Below are 23,684 nucleotides of genomic sequence, written 5' to 3'. Positions count from 1 at the left end.
TTTATTTAAATTATTTTAATTTTTTTAAAATTTAATTTAACTATAACCAATTTTATGCTATGTAAAATACTAAATTAATTTTCATTTCACGTAAAATATATTTATTTTAAATTTTATAAATAAATTTTATAAATTTTATGAATTTCAATTAAACACTATTAGCTTGTTTACTTATAAAAAACTATATTAGATTTCTAAATTTTTTTAAATGAAAACAGAAAATAGAACTTTGTGTTTACTTGTACTATTTTTTTAAAATGAAAATAATTTACAGTATTTTATGTTTTCAAAATTATAACTAAATTTTGAAAAAATTTTGAGAACAAGTTTTACATGTTTTTTATATTTTTTTCTATATAAAAAGACTTGTTTTTAAATAAAAACAAAAAAAAAATTACTTTATTTATTCAAAGTCTACCCTTTATATTTAAAATATTACCTAAATAGAAAAATATATATTTTTTATGAGGCAAACATGTTTTATAAATTTTACAAATTTTCTATGAAATAAAAAAGTTTCATTTTCCTTAAAAATTAAAAGATAAAAATGAAAAAAATTCTCTACAAGTAAACAGTCCGTCCGTGTATGATTTAAATATCCGGTCTCTAAGTGTTAATCAATTATTTTTTAGTGTATATAGAAAAAATATTGAGAATAACTTTTTCTTTTCATAAATCAATAAGATCTTTTATGAAAAAGTTTTGAAAATTATTTAGGGGAAAAGAATATTATCCACAAATTAGGAATTAGGAGTTCCATTATTGTGGGTATTCTAGGACAAGTCTGTTTCGCACGTAATTTTCTACATTTGCTAGCCTTTGGCGCAAGAAAATGGAGGGGGCCACGACCGAGAAAACGATTTTATGGCTTCTGATTTTATCAACCATTATTACTAATACCAACAACGAATTGATTGAATAGGAAAAATGCTTGGTACGTAATAATAATAGTGTCTAGTCTCTATCTCATTAGTATGACCATTTTTAATTTGTAAAATTTAAATTATTTGTTTTATCAAGAATACTTATGTACATAAAATTCAATGTATCAAATTAAATATATATAATAACAATTAGTTTAAAGAGAAAAATAATAATATATCATTTAATAATATTTTCAATGATATTTTTATTTTAAAAAATATAATTTCTATAATAAATCATATTAAAAAATATTTTCATATAATAAATAAAAATTTATTTAAAACAATTCATTTGACTTTTTATATTTTATTCTTTCTTTTCATAAGCATTTACTGTTTTAATTTGTTATTATTAAATTTTGCTAAAAAGATAAAAAGAAATATTAATTAATTAATTATTTAAATATTTATAATATATTTATTAAATATAAAATAAAAAATAAAATTTAATTCTTCATATATAGATAGTCAAATTAACTTTTTACTGTATATTTTTAAAAATAAAAATTCTATTGAAATTTTATTTTTGAGATTACTGTTTAAAATAAAAAAATTAATATTTATAAAAAATATATTAAAAATGCTCTAAGATAATTAATAATATATTAACGATATTTATATAAATTAATGTTAATAATAATAATTAATATATAATATGTTATTTTTATAATAATTGTTTTATTAGAAAAATATTCTATTAATTAATATATTAATTATATATATATATGATATTTTTAAGATTAAAAATTAATACTTAATTAAAATAAATGACATATTACGCTCAATCCGAAGCGGTGGAAATAGACCCGAAAACATTTGCCAGCTACCGGAAGCAAGAAAGTTTCGTATTCTGATACATGATAAGTCACGTCACTCGTCTCTGGTGACTTTCAATACTTTTCTGTTCTTTTTGGCGATTGGGCAAGAGATCCCATCACCACACACGTATATAGATATTATATGTTTCAACGATACCCTAATATTAGGACAAGTACCCAGCTTCTCATATTTTTTAACCAAGGACAATTAATTCATCACCGATGAGAATAATGGTTTCAGAAGTTGTGAGCTGCTATGCTAATCCACATATATGAATTCCAGATAAGACTTGTAGTGTGGATTCGAATCAACAATCCATAATTACCGTATAAGATATGGGTGATGAAGGATATAAATTGTATATAGATATTTAAAAGTATTTTAGAGTTTTAATAATATATTTTTATATATAATATGATATAAAAATATATTTTATTTTATTTTGGTTTTTTTGTCTATATTCAGAAAATCATTGCAAAAAAGAAGATTTTGAGCTAAAAATATGCTAATTAACATTAATTGGACTGCGGCTATTAAAGGTTTGAGAATCATATACGTGAGCTATTAATAGTCTGGATCTAGTATAATTTATTAAGACCCAAGAAGGAGGGGTTTAGGGAGTTATTATGTAATTAGTGGATAATTATCTTTTGATTTGTTTAGTTTGTTTCGGACAGTAAATGATAAATTATAAGAGTTGTGTGTTGAGAAAAAAACTCTAAAAAGGAAATCTTTACAAGGAGTAGAGATTAATTAAAACATGGAGTTTTTCGACTACCAAGAATCTCTCTAGAGAAGATTTTTATTATTCTCTGCAGAAATTTTGAAAGTTCATCATCTTTTACATCCAGCTAGCTTGTGTTTCATCATTCTTTGAAGAATCAGAGAAGCTTTTCGCAGATGTGGAAAAAGAGGACCAATCTTCTTCATTCCTTGAATAGTCTTTGAACTTTGAGGGAGTTTTAGTTTTCTATTTTATGAATCTTAAATCTTCCTATTTAATTATAATGATCGTTGGATTAAGTATGTTAGGTTAAGTCCCAATAAGTGTTTCGTTTGGCTTTTTACTCATGTATGAACCTCATATATTTTGAGTTTAATGAATGATTTCTTTGCCTTCATATGTTCATTAGTTTCATCTATTATTATTGGTTGATCATCATATCAATTTAGTAGTAATATGTGTTATGAAAATCTTTAGGTTAAAAGTATTAGAAACATCATTTTTACTTTAATCTATGTTAGTATAAAAAACTTAAGTTGCATCATTAACTTGAGTGACTTAGGAAAAAAGGCACATCACTATCTCATTTGTTAAATTAAGGCTTAAGGAAATTAAGAGGATTATTAAGTAAAAGCTAGACTAAATGATGTTTTATCATATAGTTTATATTAATCATTCTAGTTGCATAATTATTTTCTGATTATTTAATTTCTTTTATTAAACTAAAGATTATTCTTAAAACATTGCTTAGAGTGTTTATATTTATTTTCAGTATTTTGTGTGATAGTTGGTCTTTATAATATATACTCTACAATTCCTTGTGAGATCGACCTACATAGTTTTAAGTTATTTCATTTTAATCACTTAATTCGGTTACCATTTTCCATGAAATTAGATAATTTAGTGACATTAATTTTTATGTCATTTTTTTAATAATTAGAGACACTCGCGGAAGTAACTAAAATACTATTTAACTTTCTTTTTTGATAAAAAATATAAATATTTTATTAATAAAAATTAACAAATAATTTTGATATAAAAAAAATATCAAATATTAAAAAATACATATAAACATATTTATTTATAACAATCATTGCTCGTGTTGATGAAAAAGTAGATTACCATTATGTGAGAAAAATGCTCTACTTAATGACACTAAATCACATATCAACTTTATAAGTATTTTTTGACGAGTCCAATTGTTTGAATATCAAATTGAACTTTTTTTCTTCTTTACCACTCTTGTAGAGCAAGGCCTAACACTCCTCTAATGGAAACCATAAAGCTCATATAGAAAAAGAACTCAACACTCTCATAATGTAAGACCATAAAATTTCTAAAAAATATTAATATCTATTTATTAAAATTAATGAATAACAAAAAAATAGAAACCACCTCCGATATAAAATTGATCGATGATAGATCAAAAAATAAAATTTTAATAAAAAATATAAAAAAGACAAAAAAAGAAAGAGGCAGCTAGACTTAAATTATTTGGTTTAAAGTACTATCTAATATTTTTTTAAAAACCAAAATACTATCTAACTTGAAATTAGGTAATTGAAAAAGAAATTGAAGTTATTTTATGCAAATACAATTAAGTGAAAAATTAAATAAGCATATACTTTATAGTCATCCCTCAGAAGCCATACCATCGTCTTCTCTTAAAAAGAAGTATGATTGTTCAAAAATATGTTTTTATTTTTTTTTTTTATTGACATAGAATTAGTTGTCTGCATTTAAACTCTTATACCCGTACATAGACATCGGGTCCCTGACCTATTGGACCACTAGTACTGTGCTTACCAACTAAATTATTGCTGTCACCATAATTATTTTTGGTCCAAATCGTAAGTTAATAATATATAATTAAATTAAATTAATTAATTAATTGAGTATTGAATGCAAATAGTCAAAAAAATTAGTATGTGAGCCATAAAAAGTGAGTTGTAATGACAGGTATTACCGAGTTATTACTATTTTGCACTCCGACTCTTTAAATAACACAGATAATAGGGCTTTATTGTTGAAGAATGAGATATCCCCAAGAAAAATAAAAAGTTGGAAATCACTTTAGAGATGGAACATCAACAAAAGACTGCAAAATTAAGACTACTCGAATATAAACACTCTGCAAGTCGGTTCATATTCCTACAGATGGTGAGCAATAATTTTTTTTCAAATCATTATACACCATTTCTTTGGCTATGTTTACATAACCTCAAATAATGTATCCAAGAAAGACCCATGGCAGCTTTTAATCACAGCCACTGCTGGGAAAGTGGACCCAAATGTGTGCTTCCTTTATATATATATATATATATATATGAATAAGATGATCAGCTCATTATAGTAATCAATAATAAACCTATATCTAACTTGCTTGTCCCTGAGCTAAAAAATGTTTAGTGTGAAAGGGCTACTTGATTCAGGTTGTTTAGACAATGTTCCCTCCAAGTATGCCTACAAAAGAAAGTCTGATGAATGCATATCTTTTGATGAAGAGACAATTCCCATTATAGATTTCTCCCTTCTCACTTCTGGTACTCCTGAAGAACATTCCAAGGTTATCCAAGACATCGGGAATGCCTGTCAGGAATGGGGATTCTTCATGGTAAGATACTAAGAATTCTTATTCTTGATATGCTGCTTTATTCTGTCTATGTTTGCATTGGAACACCAGAAAAAGAAAAAAAAAAGCCATTGATGCTGTCGTGCATGACGTTAATTAGGTGTATATATAGGTGATCAATCATGGAGTGCCCAAGAAAGTAAGAGATGAGATGATAGAATCTATTGAAAGTTTTTTTAACCTGACGGAAGAGGAAAAGCAAGAGTATGCTGGAAAGGAACCGATTGATCCCATAAGATATGGTACAAGCTTCAACGTCACAGAAGACAAGGCATTATTATGGAGAGATTATCTTAAGATCCTTGTCCATCCCCATTTCGTCTCTCCTCGAAACCCTGCTGGCTTCAGGTGCATACCCTTTCTCTCTATGTATATATATATGTATAGTAATTGAAGATTTATTGGTTGTTTCGTCTCTTTTTGTCACTTCCCATCTCCAGGAATTCAAAGTACCAAAAGAAAAGTTGCTAGAAGAATAATGCCTCTTGTCAATAGAATTCGCTGTTTCTTGCTTGCTTAAGATTTTATTTCAAAGAGACGTAATTAAGCAGTAAGAAATTTCTAGATTTAGATCAGAAAATTGCACATTCAAATTCTACAGGTAAAATCTGATAAAGAAAAAAGATTCTACAGGTAAAAGGAATTTAATGAAAGATTTAACTTTTGTGCTTTTGTTGACTAGGTTGTTATAATTCTTCTAGATAATGGTATAAGTGTAATAATATCATGAATAGATCTATAAAATTATTAATTAAAAAGTTATTTCTTTGTAAATTATCTCATTTTTCTGAGACTTGTATTTTTATTATAGATATTTAATTAATTATTATAAATATTTAATTAATTATTATAAATATTTAATTAATTATTATAAATTTAACTATCGGCTTTTTGCATTTACAAGCTCTGATTTTCCCAAGAAATATGGGGTTCATAGGATAGTAGGATTGATGGTAAATATGCAAGAGGTTTTTTCTTTTAAAAAAAAAAAAAAAAAAAACTTCCGAAGCATACCTCGAAGCTTTGAAGGACTCGAATTTCTTTTTAAGATTATATATAGTTATCAGTACGTACTTCACTGTATCATTAGATTCTAAGATACTAGTTTGAAGAATGATTGTCTTAATATCTGATTGGTTTGTTTGGTAACTGGCTGCTGATAAATGATAATTGATAGTTGGTAATTAAATCGTTTAAAACTTTTTTATAAAATCTAAAAATATAATTATATAAGATCAACTTATAGTAAATTATTATTAATAAGTTTTAATAAGAATAATAGTGTCCAAATAACAAAAATCAAATCAGCTAATAAGAAAAAGTTTTAAAATAGAGTTAATATAAAGGAGCAGATTATGATTAAGGGCCTATTTAATTCAATTGATCAATGCAGCTGTTAGCTAATGGCTGATAACTGCTAGCTGGTGGCTGATAAATTAAACCATTTGATAGAATTTTATTAACAGTTGCTGTTAGTGTGTTAAATGTCCATTAAAATTATAATTTATCGTTAAATATATTTTTAGGTACATATATAACTTATGCAATTTAATATTCTCTTTTTAAGACGATATGTATTAAATAAAATCTGTAACATCAGCAGTGTTTTTCTATAAATGTATTGTGAAATCATTTTCTTTCTCTTTAAGATATTCATAAACTAAATTCTCCACTAGTTTTTCTTAGTATGTGGTCACATAAGATATTTATAAATGAACATCTTGTTTCTTTTAAACCCTTTTGGAAAAGCCCGTACAAGCTAGTAGGCCTAAGTAGAATGTTGAAAAGAATTCTCCACCCCCTTCTCTTTTATGCCTAGCTAGGTTGCTACATTATATTCTTTTTTTCTTTAATCTGCACGGTTAACATATATAAGAGTACGATTTCACATCTTAATACTACATGCATGCATCCTTATTTTGCATACAGCAAAGTTCTTGAGGAGTATTGCAGAAAAACTAGAGAAGTGGCAAATGAATTGCTAAAAGGGATTTCAAAAAGCTTAGGATTGGAAGAAAACTACATCATAAAGAAAACGAATGTGGAAATGGGATCGCAGATGTTGGTCGCAAATCTTTACCCACCATGTCCCCAGCCAGATATTGCAATGGGATTGCCTCCTCATTCTGATTATGGCCTCATTACTCTACTCATCCAGAACGGACTTCAAGGACTTCAAGTTATGCACCACGGAAAGTGGGTTCCTATCACTCCCTTGCTTGACTCCTTTATTGTCAATATTGGTGATCATATGGAGGTAATCACTTTCTCTTAGCTAGTGTTTTCTGTGTCTAGTTATCCAAGGTTTCATTCGCATGCACAACTACTTCAGAAGAATTGACAGAAATTAATCTGACTTTTATAATTTTTCTTTTTTTCCCTTTATTTTTTCTAATATCTCAAGATTTGAACTCCTTATTTTTACAGATTTAAAAAACTAAATTTCATTCATACTACATATGTATATATAAAAGGGTAAAGTTAAAAAAAAAAAAAACCTAATGATTTGATGTTTTTACATTTAAATGACAAATATATTTTTGTATAAAATAAGTAATATGTATTTCATTTTTTTTTAGTATTTTTAGATACATTCAATGTTTTTTTCACCTTTTAAATTGTTAATATTAATAAAAATCAGTTTTGTAGATTCTCATCTTTTAGACTGTCAGTTTTGCATTATTGTGCTGTATAGTTAATCAATCTTGCTTTAAGCAATTAAATTAAGAAAAAAAAAAAAAAAACTTGTAATTGCCATAATGCAGATACTCACCAAAGGTAAGTATAAGAGTGTGGTGCATCGAGCAGTGGTAAACAGCAAAGCGACTAGAATTTCTATAGGAACAGCTCACGGGCCACCACTCGAGACTGTTATAAGTCCTGCAGAAGAGCTGTCTAATCCTCCAGCACATCTTGCAATCAAGTTCAGGGAGTACTTGGAGCTTCAACAAAGCCGTCAACTTCAGGGAAAGTCTTGTTTAGATAGCATTCGGATATGATCAATAATTTCTCAATATAATTCCCCCCTGTCCTCTATTGACTGTTAATTGTGAAAATTGGAGAATAAGTTGACGCTGTTTTATGTTACTGGAAAGTATTGCATGATCGTTGTTGTTCCTGTACTTTTTATGTAAACTAATGGTTTGGCTGCAAACCCCAGCAGGAAAGCGCAGCTCACCTGCTTTTACATTGCTCCTTTTCATGGAGCAAAATTTTGTTGTGTTGCAATTTACAGAGGTTACAATATTATTCTTCTACAATGTAAATAAAAAACCAACCCAAACAATAAAATTAGAAATAGCGATTTTAATCATCCCAAATAATAGAAAAAATATGATAGTGCTGATTCTCCCAGATTACTCGATAATTATCTTCTCAAAGGACAAAAGAAAGGTATCCAGACTATTCTAAGATATAACTGATGTGGGTTTGGGCTAGGCATTTCTCCTTTTATAGTCCATTAATTTAAGCCCCGTATTTGGACTCCTTTGGACCGGTCTTAACAGAAAGATTAGTTAATTTATTACATCGAATTAGACTTTAGTTAAATGTTTCTAAATTATTTATTTATTAAACCGGTGAACAATTAATATGTATTTTAAATGATGAATGTCAATTATTAAATACTAAAATATAAAAATAATAGTATAATAATCACTTTTATATTAATTTAAAAACAATAGCCTTCCCCACATTGAAGATCCGACCGTTAAAATTTGGAAACAAAGCGAAGACCCCTTCTTCCGAGAGGTGTTATCACTTGGCCTAGTGGCAGTATCATTATCCTCTCTCAAGAGCTTTTATTTATAAAGCATCTTTTTCGAGCTTATAAAAGTCACAGATAGAATTTGGTTTGAAAACTCAAATTTATTATTTTTACGCGTCTTTAAAAGGTTAGTCTGATATTAGAATAAATTCCTCGATTTAAATAAATTCAGAATTTAAAATTTCATTCTCTAATTTATAATAAAAAAGAAAAAAAAAAATCTTTGTTTTATTTTAACACCGAATCCTTAACAACGAAGACTTTTAAAATAGAGACATCTTCCGGCAAACAATTTCTAGCAAATTTCTGTTGCATGACATTTGGAAAAATAAAATAAAAAAATCAGAGTAAGAAATGGTAAAACAATTAGCGTGGCAGCCGCCATGATTATCATATAAATATTTTGTGTGTGTCTAATAGTATTACCTTATCCAACCATACATAAGTAACTTGAAAATTTATTTATTATGCATTTTTCTCTTCATCTCTTCAACAAATCCTTATGGGCCAAACCAAGAAACTAAGAATTCTCATTTCCTTTCTCAAGGACAAGACTTCTCTGATTAAAACAACCCTATCAACTAAACGCCACTCCAGAATACACATCGCCGTCCTCCGTGCCACCACACACGACTCCTCCGCACCGCCGTCCGATCACCGCATCGCCGCTGTCTTATCCCTCAGACACATCACTAGCCATGATGCTGCATCTACATGCATTGAAGCTCTTATGGATAGACTGCACAGCACAAAGAATGCTTTCGTTGCCCTAAAGTGCCTCTTTATAATGCATATTATTATTACAAAAGGCTCTTTTATTCTCAAAGATCAGCTCTCTATTTACCCTTCTTTTGGAGGAAGAAATTTTCTTAACCTATCAATGTTTCGCGATGAATTAGATTCTGAAAGGTGGGACTTGTCTTCTTGGGTTAGATGGTATGCAGCTATTGTAGAGCAACTTTTAGCTGTTTCAAGATTTCTTGGAAGTCCTTGTTTGTCTACTGTAAACAACAAAGACAAAGAAAAGAAAGTTTCGACATTATTGAGCAGGGATTTATTATCAGAAATACACGTTCTACTAGATTTTGTTGAAGTAATCAGTCAGGTACCCGAATCTTTGCATCTTCAAAGGAACAATTTGATTTATGAGATAGTTAGATTGGCTTCTGATGATTATAGGTCAGTTCAACATGAAATCATTTTCCGAGTCAAGGAACTCGGGGAAAGAATTCCAAGGTCGAGTTACAGTGAGTTGACTCAGATTCTGGGTTACTTGAAAAGATTCGAGAGTTTCAAAGAAAGATTATGTTTGTTGTTTGTAAATAGGAATAGGAATGATGCATTATGGGAGTTGGTATGTGAGATAAAGATGAAGACAGAAGAAATGATTAAGGAAAAGGGAGAGATAAAGTTGCTGAAAATGGACGGCACGAACGATTCAAGCCGGTGGACTCGGTTTGGAGAAGAAGGGTTTGCCGTGGTGGATGGTGGTCATTGGACCAGGTTTTCTTAGCCGTTTGTGCAATTATGTAAAGGTGCTAATTCTGACTAATTCTCCCAACTTATGACTTTAATTATACTTGTGTTTCTTTTGTTTGAAAATTGAATAAAGATTATATTTTACTTTTCGTTTTTCACTTTTAGTGCACTTTAATCACTCTGTTACAAAAATCTATATTTCAGTCTCTGTGCTTTCGCTTTAAATAACATTTTCATCCCTAATTTTTATAAAATAATAACTTCTTAGTCTTTAAATGGTTAATGAATAGGGGAATAAACCATACTCTTATTTAAAATATGAGAGATTAAAATGCTAGTTTGTTTAATAGAATGATTGTAGTATGAGTTGTAAAGTGTATGTTGGTCCCATGCCCTTACTGATGCCATCTTTGAAGTATTAGAATACCTCTATTATGACCATATAAAAGTAGTAAAATTTTACATTATAATTCCCTTTTTCAACATATAACATAATTATTGTTGTTATTTCATAAATCTTATCAGTTTTTAAGGTAAGAGGCTGGATTAGTCATTATCATTTTCCTAAGAGCCTTTACCTTAAACATATTATCATTAATTTTTTCAGTTTTCCACTCCAAAAAAATAAATGAATTTTGGCTGTTGATTCTAAGAACAGACTAGAAAAATGGTCTAAATCAACTTTACATTGACGCCGAAGCCCATCCAATGGATTGCCATTCTGATCCAACTGCCATTTCTTTTGGGTGTAGGCAAATGATCTAATTGTAGCTATATATAATATTTACCAGATTAAAAAATTATTAAATACTAAAATTACTAATTTATTAAATTTATGAAGAACAAAAATTGTAAATTAATATGAGATTTAAAACAAATTAATCTCTCATTGTAATTTATGATTTAAAAAAAAAATTAAATATGAATACATTTTTGATTTTTTTTATTTAATTATTTTTTAATCGGTCAAACTCATTATTAATTATTAAAAACAATTTAATCACTTCATGCCCGTGATAACATGAATAATATTGCTAAATATTATTCTTGTCCTCCTACACTTTTAACATAGTTTGAACATTATCTCATATTTTCACATTTCAAGCATAAAATTCCAAATTTACCCAAAACACTAAGGATAGATCATATATTCTGTATTTTAATATTTTACTTCTAGATAATTTCTCTAATAACTTATAATTACAGAAACTTTCTCTAAATTTTATTAACTATTAAATAATAGAATTATTAGTTATCTAATAAAAACGGAGTTGATTCCTCAAAATGTATTAATTAGTAGAATTATTAATTCGTTAAATATTAAATATGAGAAAACTAATTGTATATATATAAACTGAATTTTATAAAATTTCTAAATATATGTCGATAATTTTTATATGAAATATAAACTTGATCATATAAATATAGTCGTATTCTGTAATTTTTTTTATTATATATGTGACATTTTAGATACTAATTTATAAATATAAATTAAGTATAATTATGTCACCTGGAAATAATTGTGATATATAAATAAAGTGATATTATGTAAATCTAAATGGAAGGTCCTTAATCACATCATAAGCCTTTTCTCCTTCGCATCCCTCATCGTCCAATCAAACATATGTATTTACTGAGACTGAAGTTCATAATCAATTGGTATAGATAGAGTATTGACTTGCTTGATAGATTCATCTTGCCTTCCTGCCAGCCTAGTGAGCACAAGGTTGGGTTGTGATATATATAAAGTGTGCTGCGAGTTCACTCTCTCTAAGTAAGAGCTCACCCTTACTTAGCTTAGTCTTCTCCCTTCCACTTGACTAGAAACTCCGTCATATTTTTGTTTTAATTATATTCACAAGACTATAATTTAAATAAGCATAATGTATAATCATATTGAAATCCCATTGCTAAATCTATATATATCATTCTCCCCAAGCAATTTGGTTTTCCTTTAAAACAATTGAGAACGAAAAATCCTTTACTAATTGTTGAAGTCTATATCTATATAACGAATTTATGGTCAATTTGGATGAAATAAAATTATGAAGCCTGAACGTTCATTTTCTCATGATATGCAAGCAAGAGCATACTGAAGTTATCAATACCGATAGAATCATTCACGCAACAAGCACAGACCAAGATTCTACCAAAAGATATGACGTATGCATGTTGACAAAATTCCAAGAAAATTGTTGTCGATGTTTATTATTTCATGAAATTATTGCTGCTGTCAATTTTTGTCCTCTGATTGATTATCTGGGTGTGGACATGACCGTTTAGCAACACGAGCACGAGCTTTTTCAGCCTACAAAATCCACGAATTTGGTATTAGTTAAGCTCAAAATTAAAAGGACAAGTAGAATTTGATTTGAACTTGTTTATTTATAATCACTATAATTTTGATCCTTGCTTACCTCTTTTTCCCAGTCTGATTTTATTGTTATAATGGCTAATATCTCCGTTTGAAGAAAAGTTCCACCAACTATCATTCCACCCCAGATGCCCTAAATTAAGAACCAAACACTCTTGCTTTTTAGAAGCCATATGGATCCAACATAAGTACGTAAAGTCCGGGTTAGAAGCCATTAGTATCACTGTTTGCCTACACATAATGCATGGTAGACAAGACTCGGACGGATATAGTTAACATAAACAGAGAATGGAGTTCTTAGTTCATGGTGAGAAATGTCTAATAATAATTCTCTAGACTGAAAATAAGAAAAATTAAAAATCAGAGAATGGACTACGTACTTGCCCATTTCTTGGAAAAGGACAAAAACTATATAAAAGAGTTAATGATACTTGCCTCGACACCCAACTTCAAGACCCAATCCATCATAATCCCAAGTGGTAGGCCAATAATATAGTAACACCCAAGATTGACATAGGCAATATGTGCTTGCCTAATCCTACTGCCACTCCTGTCATGAACAAGAATATGGGTCTTACAAGTTGTTTAATTGTTATTCTTTTTTCAATTACAGGTGTATTTGTAGACCAAAGATGCACTTGATAGAACTGGTTGAACACTGTTGAGGAGGATAGAAACTCCAAGGAAGATGGAGAGCTTATTTACCTCTTCATTAACATCACAGCTAGATGTGAATATTAATGCAATTTTTTCACGTAGTAGAAAAATAACTATGCAGAAAATTATTCCAACTATAGTTGATTGACTTGAAAGAAATAACCTAAGAATTATGTTTTCATTATGGTATTCTGATATCAAAAAGAGATACATCAGCCTTATATTTATACTTATATGTAAGACTTTGATAGAAACTAAATAACAAACTCTTAATAGCTAGACTCTATATTTAAAAGATAAATACTTATCATATCCTAAATTTAAAAGATAAATACTTATCATATTCTAACAACTCTAACAACTCAAAATCTCAACACTCCTCCTCAAGTTGGTGCATAAATATCATACATGCTCAACTTGCCTAGACATTTAAAGAACATGTGACTCGAGACTGCTTTGGTAAGGATATCAGCCAACTGATCTTCAGAACATACTTTAGGCAATTCTATGATATTCTCATCCAACTTCTCTTTGATAAAAAATCTGTCAACCTCTACACGAATCCAGTCATCAACATCAGTATTCTATAATACCAATTCTCCAAGCTGAAACCAAACCAAACAAAAACCGAGCTGGCTTGTTGGTTTTTATTTATTTAATTGAAGAATATTGAAGTAATTTAGACAAAGAGAAAAGCTGGCTTGTTGGTTTTTATTTATTTAATTGAAGAATATTGAAGTAATTTAGACAAAGAGAGAAAGAATAATACCATAGCATGACACCTGAAGCAGCAGAACGTTTAACAAAGTCCCATAACCCAGAAAAGGCTTGCATTGAGAAACCAGTCCAAGTTAAAAGGACAGCACATCCGAACATAAAAAAAACAGGGCAAATACCATATACCACCAAGAAACGTCCAAAGCACTAGCAGCTAGACCTGTCCATGGGTCTGGGTACCCGCCCGGCCTGCCTAGGCCCGTATTTTTCTGGCCGGGCTTGGATAATAATTTTTATGTATAAGCCCGGCCCGGTCCGAACCCACAAAAAGTCCGTATTTTTCGGGCCGGGCTTGGGATTTATATAAAAATTCAAATACGGCTCGCCGGTCCGATATTTAGTTTAGTTAGAAAAAAAGAAATGTCATACTTAGCACTCGAACTGTAACCTTCAATTTATAATTAAATGCTATATACCACTTAGCTACCTATTGTTATTAATAATAAATTGGATTTAAATTTTAAATATTTGTATTGAAATTGGATTTAAATTTGAATATTTGTGTTGAATTGTCGGTCGGGACGAGTCAGACACGACCTCTATTTACATGTTTAATAATTGGTCGGGCCGGGCCGGACCGAGCTTTTCAAAAAATTTCGAGCTCAGACTTGGGCTCAGAGATATTAAAAAATTATCGAGCTTGGACGGATTCGGGTTTGTCCAAAATCAAGTCAAACCCGATCAGGCCCTGCCCGAGCCCGCCCAAGCCCGGCACATCAACAAGTCTACTAGCAGCACCAATAACACCAAGGTCCATAGCATATATAAAAAGCCAACTTGTAAACACATTGATTCCTAATGCAGCCAACGAAATCCAAGCTATGAACTGATTCTTCAGCTGGCTTTGCAAGAATCTTTGCAATGGAAATAAAAATGCAAAGCTGAAGTGTAGTGGTAATAGCTATTAGCTACTACCCATGACTCCTCTGCCACATCTTCAGGCTGTCCTAACCATTTCAAGATTGGAGAAGCAAACACGTAAAGTGGCAACAGCAAGAAACAACACAAGAATAGCACAATCCACGATCTTTGCATGTAGATCCCCAGCATGTGGTATCTTTTCGCACCAAATGCTTGTCCACATAACGTTTCCAATGCGCTCGCCATTCCAAGCTAATTGGAAGAACAAGAAGGTATTATTTTATTTTTTTTACATTTCCAAAATCAACGATACATGGTAAATTATATTTGTATTCACTAAATTTTGGATTTTATAACAAAAAGGTATCAAATTTCAATATGTGACTAAACGGTTACTGAACTTTATTTTTATACTGATGTGTTTTTCTAGCAAATTTGATAAAAAATTACATGATAAGTTACCAAATTTTATACTTTGTAATAAAAAGGTACTAAAATTTTAATTTTAAACGATATGTGGATAATATCTTTTTATAACAAATAAAAAATTTTAATATCTTTTTGTTATAAACTCTAAAGTTTGGTGACTATATATATATAATTTATCATCTAAATGTGTCGGAAATATCTACCGGTGTTATTAAAATTAAAATTTAACAATTATTTATTATTTTGAAACATTTTTATTACAAAATATAAAGTTTAACGACTGCCAATGTAATACATTATATAAAACTGCATTGAATGCGCAAAAGAAATAGTTATTACATACAGTTTAGGGAACGACAGATTAGAACTTGTACAAGTCAAAATATTAATCGATAAATTACCAAGAGGCCAAAATTGAAGCCGATAATGACAGTGTTGGCTATGGACATAGAAGCGAGTTGAACATCTCCAAGGTGACCAGCAAAACCCTGAGCGATGATGTTCATGGAGTAAGAGGCAATCCTGCCAAAAATCGATGGCCCAACAATTTACCATAGTTTCTTGGTTTCAATCCAGACTCTTGTCGTAAGGCCCTTCTTTTCTTGATCATGATTAAAGAGAACTTCACCTTCGGCAACTAACAATGCTTCAGCGATACTATCATTACTATTGCTATTCCTCATCAAGTAAATTAAAAAAAAATAAAATCTGATCTGACCTTTCTCTCTCTCTCTTTTTCTTTTTGTCAAAGAAATATAACTATTAGCTGTAGGCTTCTGTCGGAGAGAATGACCCAAGTATTTATAAAAGTCAGTCACTTTGAAAATAATCCAAGTGCACTTTGGCAGAAAATAAGTAACCATAAACACGTAAAAATGTTATATTTCCTATATAAAAAAAAATAACGTAAAAGCTAAAAGCTTAAAATGGACATGGGGAAAGATGAGGGAAATGAAAGCAAGTGGTTTCAAAATCTTATAAGGATATATGCAATTTGTCTGTTCTCTAACTACAGGTCGTAGCTTTCTTGGAAAAGTAGTTGAACTAGTGCAGTCATTTTGAACGGTTTCTTTTCTTTCTTTCTTTCTTTTTGTTTTCCCTGTAGTTGTTCGATGTACTAATTGAATTATGTAATTTCATGAAAAATGCGTAAATATAACTTGTTAGATTGGAAAAACTCTAATCTCTCTAAAAAGCTCTGAACGTCGGAGCCGCATGCTTCCCTTGGCTGTTGCTGGTGTTTTCTAACACCATTGGCAGCTCCCCTGTCTCTCCTCTCCAAAATAAAATACTGTATAACATGCATTAAATGCGCAGAAGGAATATATATAGTCTTATATAAAAAAGCTACGCCTGATTAACTAAAGAAATTGTAAATGACTTATTTATGGAGTTTAGGAAACGACAGATTATGCTTTTAGTAGTCAAAAGAACAACATTAATTAATTGAAGACGATTAGGACAGTGTTGGCTATAGCCATAAAAGCGAATTGAACATCTCCAAATAGTCCACTTATCTTTTATACTTGTTCGAGATAAAATCACCTTCATTGCTAATGATTTGAATTATTCGTAACTAATCAAATTGATACTGCGAGAATCTTGATTTAGTGGCCGTCAATTCAGATATATAGTGGCAGAACAACCAGCACATCTAAGATCAGGATCAGGCACCCCAATTATTTAACTTGGATCAAATATGAACACGACATGAGAAAGAATGGCATAGGGCAAAATTATTGCATCAAAGAAACTTTTGTTAAAACAAGCGTCAGAAGCTGAAACCCTTTTCGAATTTCGATTTTTTTTTTTTCCATTGACGAAAAGGGATGAGAGATATGATAGACAACAAATCAGTTACCTCAATGTAAACGCTCAATTTAATGGTCATAAATGTATATATCTAAAATAATTAAGTCATCCACATTTATAGAGTACAAAACGATATACTACTTACAAAACTAGACCTACTATCTTTAAGAAAGTTTTCTGAAAAATAAAAATAGAAAAAATTTAGTTTGATACAATTCTTTTTTGTCTAAATTGAATGTTACAAATAAAGAGCACTTTGTTTAGTTGTCTAAATTATACCAAGCTTTAGCAAACACTTCAAAGTTATTTTTCTGAGTGTATATTCTTAAAATGATAAGTAAAAACTGAGAGCTTTGTATTTAAGAGGATTAACAAGCAACAACCAGTCTTGGTGCTCGATTCAAAGTTAGTCCTCATATTATATACTTTTTAGGATAAGGTATAAATTCTATATTTATAATAAATCAATGTTGATTAAAAATTAATCTAAAAGTATTCGCTGTTCTTAGCCAATATGTCTTGTCAAGACCGGATTCCTTTCTTAAAGGCTTCAATACGTAAGGGCTTCACCATACCAAACTCTTTTTCATTATTATGCTTTTTGATTGGAAGGGCAATAATTCAGAAATTATCAGAAGTCAGAACAACAATTACTAGAAAACTAAAGAATTCGAGATCAGAGCCTTTGCAGCTGGTCGCTATCACTCTCATCAATAACAAAACTACGAGAATAACTCACTGATACTCAATTACAAATCTAGTGGCAGGACTTGGCAGCAGCCACCACTGAATTATTCAAAGCCAAATGATTCAGTTTGGTTCAATTTTGAACACAATTAAGAACGTGTGGTTTACAGGAAAATCATTAAAGAGATAGATTAAGAAAGAAATATTGTTAAAAGAAAGATTGAGAATGTTGATATCCATTTCAATTATTAAAAATATTAGATTGCAGTAACATAAATATGTCAAAAATATTACTCATGCAATGCATGGGGTTAGAGACTCGTTCCTAATAAAATTAAGCTACTTATGGCTATCAATCATATAAAATATTTTATTTTAAATTATAATTTACAAAGAAAATAAAGAAGATATACTTTTTTTTTTTCAAATTACTATTTTTCATGATTGATCTTAAATACATTTTTGTTCTTCTTGTTTGAAAATCAAATAGAATTATAATTTACTTTTTTACTTTCAATATATATACTTTATTTTTTCTATATTAAAACATCATATATATCGGTCTCTAAATTATTTTTAACTCATTATATTTTTATTTTAATTTTACAACAACTATCGTTTTATTCTTTAAGAAATAAACAAATGAGAAGTAAAACATAATTTTATTTAGAATATGAAAGACTGAAAATGTGACTTTATTTTAAAAGTGGAGGATTCAAATATAATACAAAACTAACCTATGCGTAATCAAAATTAAAACTTAGAGGTAACATAATGATGGTGTTTTAATGCATTAGGAGCTCAATAATTCATGTGTTATACAATTTAAATAGCTCATTCCCTTTGTATATTTGTACCTTACTATAAAGGTGATAAATTATTGATAATATTATTAGATAATGAATGAGCTAAAACACGAGACCTTAATTTAATTAGCCACTTCGGTAATGCAGAATCTTATTTTGTCTTTTATAAATAAGGGTAGAATGCTACAGGTGTATAGTGAAAAGTGGCTTACTGTATGACTCTTTACAAAATTCCTTGATAATATGGTTGTCAATGCTTATTCGCTGACTGATCATCTGGGTGTATGCTTGACCATTTAGCAACACGAGCACCGGCATTTTCAGCCTACACAAAATCCATGAATTCGGTAATTAAGTCCAAAGCAAAAACACAAGGAGAATTTAGTTCCAATTTGTCTAGTTAAAAGCAATTATGCAATATATGATCCTTGCTCTATTACCTCTTTTTTCCAGTCTGATTTTATTGTTACGATGGCTAATATCACTGTTTGAACAAGAGTTCCACCAAATATCATCCCACCCCAGATGCCCTAAGCAATCAGAAACTGTGTATTAGAAGCATGTAAACTAGCAAAAAGTATGTAAGAAGGAGCGGATATGGGTTCACGTTATTGGATTCAATTGACTTCACTGAACTTACTACATCTTTATCCTTAAAACGATTCGTTTTTTTTCTAAATCAAACACTAATTAGCAACTATAGTTTATCAAATTTTCCTTTTTAACAAAGAAAAAAAACATAGAGAGAACTAATCCAAAAGAGAGAACTTGTTTTTTTGTTTGCGGATTGGGCATAAGAATAATGATGAATAAAAAAAATATCATTTAAGTAAAGGAATTGAATATATTTGTTGTGAGTAATTTATGGGTCCTAATTTTACAAGTAGTAAGTATTAGAAACATAAAATTAATGTAAATATTATAAAAAATTAAAATTATAAAACAGTTTTAATTTTTTTTAATTGATTTTAATGATTTAATATCCTGGTTCCTCCTTTTCAAGGGTTATGATTTGAAGGAAATAATTTGTCTAGAACTTGATCGATGATGGACCAAATGCAAGACACATAAGGATGATACGGGTTCCACATGTCTTGATTTATGATGTGAATAGGGTGTAGACAAGATTTATGCTGACATGAATTCCAATTGTAACTTGATTAATAAAAAGAGCCAAATAAAAGTGTGTAGCAGCTTCCTTTTTTTCTTTTTCCAAAGAGGACAAAAACCATATGAAAAGTTTACTAACCTTGACACCCAGCTTGAAGACCCGCTCCATCAGAATCCCAAGCGGTAGCCCAATAATATAGTAGCACCCCAGATTGATATATGCAACATATGCTTGCCGTCCTGATCCTACTGCCACTCCTGTCATGATCAAGAAAATGAATCTTAGAAATATTAAGAATTAGCGGTGTATTTCGGAATATCAGGAATGACCAAAGACTCGCCTGACAGAACTGGTTGAACACTGTTGAGGAGAATCGTAATTCCTAGTAAGACAGAGAGCTTATCTACCTCTTGAAGAACATCACTACTGGATGTGAAAATTAATGCAATTTTGTCGCGTATTAGCACGATAATTATGCAGAGTATTAGTCCAATTATAGTTGATTGCACCACAGACACTTTTGTAGCAAATTTTGCTGCTTTGTCATTCCCAGCTCCTAACTCATTTGCAACCCTCACCCTGCAAATTTTAGGACAAAAACGCTTTCATATACGATATTTCAGACGTAACAAGATGGGGTTTTCACAGAAAACATTATAGCTATATGGGATTTATACATTTGAGAGGTTATAGAATTATACATGTAAGAATGTTATGAAGGTAACAAAGTGAAGAAAAATGTTCAGGAAAGGGTGTACAAAAGGGATAAAGAAAATGTACCCTGTGGCTGCAAAGAAGGCTAAGGGAATCATGATCTCCCATCCACTAATAGACATGCTGCAAAATCGATGCAAACCATTATAATACCATATCTTACCACCATTTACAAGTGAATTTCTCCACACAGATTGTTCCATGAAAAGTTCAATTAGGAACAAATTAATCTTACCAGACTGACAAGGCATCTATAGCAACTGTTGCGTTTTTCATGTATCCGGTCATCAACACTAGTATTCTATAATACCAATTCTCCAAGCTGCAATAAGACCACCAACAAAATCAAAGCTAACTTCTTGGTTTTATTGCATTTGAAGAATTAAGTGATTTGGACAAAAAAGAGAGAATAGTACCAAAGCATGACACCTGAAGCAACAGAAAGCTGAAGAAATTCCCATAAACCAGAAAAGGCTTGCATTGAGAAACCAGTCCAAGTCAAAGGACACCCAAATCGAACATACACAAACAAGGAGAATACCATAAACCACCAGGAAACATCCAAAGCAATAGCAGCGCCAACGACACCAAAATCCAAAGTATATATAAAGAGCCAACTTGTAAACACACTGATTCCTAAGGCAACCAAAGCAACCCAAGCTATGATCTGATTCTTTAGCTGGCTTTGCAAGAACCTCTGCAATGGGAACAAGAATGCAAAGCTGAAATGCAGTGGCAATAGCCATATAGCTACTATCCCTGAGCCCTCTGCTACATCTTCCGGCTGTCCTAACAACTTCAAGATTGGAGAAGCACACACGTAAACTGGCAACAGCAAGAAAGAGCACAAGAATAGCACAATCCATGATCTTTGCATGTAAATTCCCAACATATGATATCTTTTGGCTCCAAATGCTTGTCCACATAATGTTTCTAATGCGCTCGCCATTCCTAGCTATTTCAAAGAACAAAATGGTATTAATTCTCTCTTTTTTTTTTTCTTCAAATTCATTTTCCAAAATTACTAATACAGTATAAACATGCATAAAGTGCGCAAAAGAAGTTTAAATTAAGTCTGATATCAGATAGCTAAACATTATTAATTAAGAAATGGTTTTTATATAGTTTAAAAAAAGATATATTAGAACTTTTACAAGTCCAATAAACAATATGATTTATTGCTTACCAAGAGACCAAAATTGAAGCCAACTATGACAGTGTTGGCTATGGAAATAGAAGCGAGTTGAACTTCTCCAAGGTGGCCAGCAAAGCCTTGAGTGACAATGTTCATGGAGTAAGAAGATATCCTGCCAAAAATGGCGGGTCCAACGATTTGCCATATTTTCTTGGTCTCAACCCAGACTCTTCTCGTAAGATCGTTATTTTCTTCTTCATCATCATTTTTAATAATAACTTCACCTTCTGCAGGTAACAATGCGTCAGTGATATCTCCATTTCTATTGCTGCTCCCCATCAAGAAATTAGAATTAAAAAAAAAGTTAGTCTCTTCTGTTTCAAAGAATTGTTCTTTTCAGCTGGCTACGTTTGGAGGAGAATGGCACTAGGAATGAAATTCGGTCCTTTTGTTATAATACAAAAGCGCGCTTTGCTAGACAAAGCGATGTTAAGGGCACGCAGGAAATTGTTAAGGCTACAACAATTTAGTAACTAATCTTATTAAATGCTATGTTTGGACCCTTGAAGTCTTAATCTGTAAAATACCAAAGACAATGTTGAAATTCTAGAATTTATAAATTTAAAATTTATGAATTTTAAAAACCTTATTATTTGGATTAAACATTAAAATAATAAATTTTTATTTAATATTAAGCATAATTTTGAGATAATATAGTTATATTAAAGATAATGTTGAAAAAAAATATTATAACAATCCAAAGAATGATGGATTTTAGAATTTCTCACCTCTTAGGTAGGAAACTAAAACATACGGAAGATGATAGATTTCTTAAAATCTATAGATTTAGTCTAATGTTTTGCTTGTCAAATAAAAAATTTGAATTAAATCTATAAATTTTATAAAATTTCTCAATCCAAATGACAACTAAGAAAGAAAAAACCAAATTAATATTTTTCTAATTACAAAAAAATGATTTAGATAATAAATTTAGAAAAAAAAATACATATACACATTTACCTATAATTATCAAAAAAAAAATATTATCGCTCTAGACTTCTAATCTAAATTACCATACTCGATAAACTAAATTTCACTAATAGTTAATGATAAAGAAATATTTTATTAATATTAAAAGAGAAAAATATGTTTTTAAAACTGATATTATTCAGAGCAGGTATGTGAAAAAATTCTAATGATATAATAATACATAATAGATTAAAATCGTAATAAGTTAGAAAACAACTCAAATCTCTTTTAAGACTCGAGTTAGATTTCACCAATTATGTCGCAAAATAGAAGTAACGAGAGACTCAAAAATAATAATAATAAAAAACATTATCCTACTTAGTATTTTATTCTCTTTACTTTTAAAGAAAATTAATTCAGAATGTCCCAAGAAATAACAAAGTAAGAATTGAAGGATTAAAACACAACTTGTTAGAAATTCAGGTACAAAACGTTCCAGTGAAATTCTGGCCTTAAGAATTTTGCTGCGTGGCCATAGTATAACCACAAAAGGACGTTATCGAACCATAAATACGTTCTGTAATAAAACTATAAATGGTAATATGGAATATGACAAAGGAAAGGAAAGGAAGTGGCTGTAGAAAAACATACATTTAAGGAATATGCAATCTGTCTCTTCTCGTAGCCTCACTGGCAATGGTACCTGCTACTTGGAATGCTGCCGTTTCGTACCCAAAATTGAATTCCCGGCGGGGGGGTTTCAATTAATTGTGTTAGTATTTTTGTTGATTTTAGTCATTTTTCAGAGATTTTCAATAATGATTTAGGGGGGGTTGGTAGTACAATTTTTAATCCTTGAGCTCAAAGTTTTTCCTTCTCCAAATGCAATTGCATGTATCTTTGTCTTGTCCGAGTAATCTAATCTGTATATGAAAAGAAAAAGTCTCAGCTATTTATTTTAACTTAAATTATTCAAATCTTGCTGATGTAATTTATAAAAACATTTAAG

The 23,684-nt window shown here is 30.0% G+C and overlaps 3 protein-coding genes and 1 pseudogene across 4 annotated transcripts; 2 read left to right on the top strand and 2 right to left on the bottom strand.

Annotated features, from left to right (window-relative positions):
- Window positions 1-4,558: 4,558 nt before the first annotated feature.
- LOC8281712 (2-oxoglutarate-dependent dioxygenase 19) lies at window positions 4,559-8,203 on the top strand. Its single transcript, XM_002513941.4, has 4 exons — window positions 4,559-5,080; window positions 5,211-5,446; window positions 7,028-7,355; window positions 7,864-8,203. The coding sequence occupies exons 1-4, from the start codon at window positions 4,868-4,870 to the stop codon at window positions 8,095-8,097; spliced, it is 1,011 nt and encodes a 336-aa protein (XP_002513987.1). The 5' UTR covers window positions 4,559-4,867; the 3' UTR covers window positions 8,098-8,203.
- A 697-nt stretch (window positions 8,204-8,900) lies between these two features.
- LOC8281713 (putative clathrin assembly protein At4g40080) lies at window positions 8,901-10,501 on the top strand. Its single transcript, XM_002513942.4, has one exon. It carries the CDS (start codon window positions 9,367-9,369, stop codon window positions 10,375-10,377), a length of 1,011 nt encoding a protein of 336 aa, XP_002513988.2. The 5' UTR covers window positions 8,901-9,366; the 3' UTR covers window positions 10,378-10,501.
- A 2,075-nt stretch (window positions 10,502-12,576) lies between these two features.
- On the bottom strand, window positions 12,577-16,535 carry LOC8281714 (annotated as a pseudogene).
- Window positions 16,536-18,844: 2,309 nt separating this feature from the next.
- Window positions 18,845-22,172, bottom strand: LOC8281715 (protein DETOXIFICATION 27). 2 transcript variants are annotated; one of them, XM_002513944.4, is made up of 8 exons: window positions 21,758-22,169; window positions 20,988-21,526; window positions 20,807-20,893; window positions 20,638-20,694; window positions 20,198-20,436; window positions 19,996-20,114; window positions 19,187-19,276; window positions 18,845-19,071 (listed from the first exon to the last, which is right to left on the bottom strand). In XM_002513944.4, the coding sequence occupies exons 1-8, from the start codon at window positions 22,043-22,045 to the stop codon at window positions 18,997-18,999; spliced, it is 1,494 nt and encodes a 497-aa protein (XP_002513990.1). In that variant the 5' UTR covers window positions 22,046-22,169; the 3' UTR covers window positions 18,845-18,996. The 2 variants fall into 2 exon arrangements, with proteins under 2 accessions (XP_002513990.1, XP_025012201.2); XM_025156433.2 differs by lacking the exon at window positions 19,187-19,276 and having other exon boundaries at window positions 21,758-22,172.
- Between the last annotated feature and the right edge of the window lie 1,512 nt (window positions 22,173-23,684).

Source organism: Ricinus communis, chromosome 2 (genome assembly GCF_019578655.1).
Source record: "Ricinus communis isolate WT05 ecotype wild-type chromosome 2, ASM1957865v1, whole genome shotgun sequence".
Taxonomy (NCBI): Eukaryota; Viridiplantae; Streptophyta; class Magnoliopsida; order Malpighiales; family Euphorbiaceae; genus Ricinus; species Ricinus communis.
The sequence above is the reverse complement of the archived record's forward strand: the minus strand, read 5'-3'. Positions and strand labels throughout refer to the sequence as shown.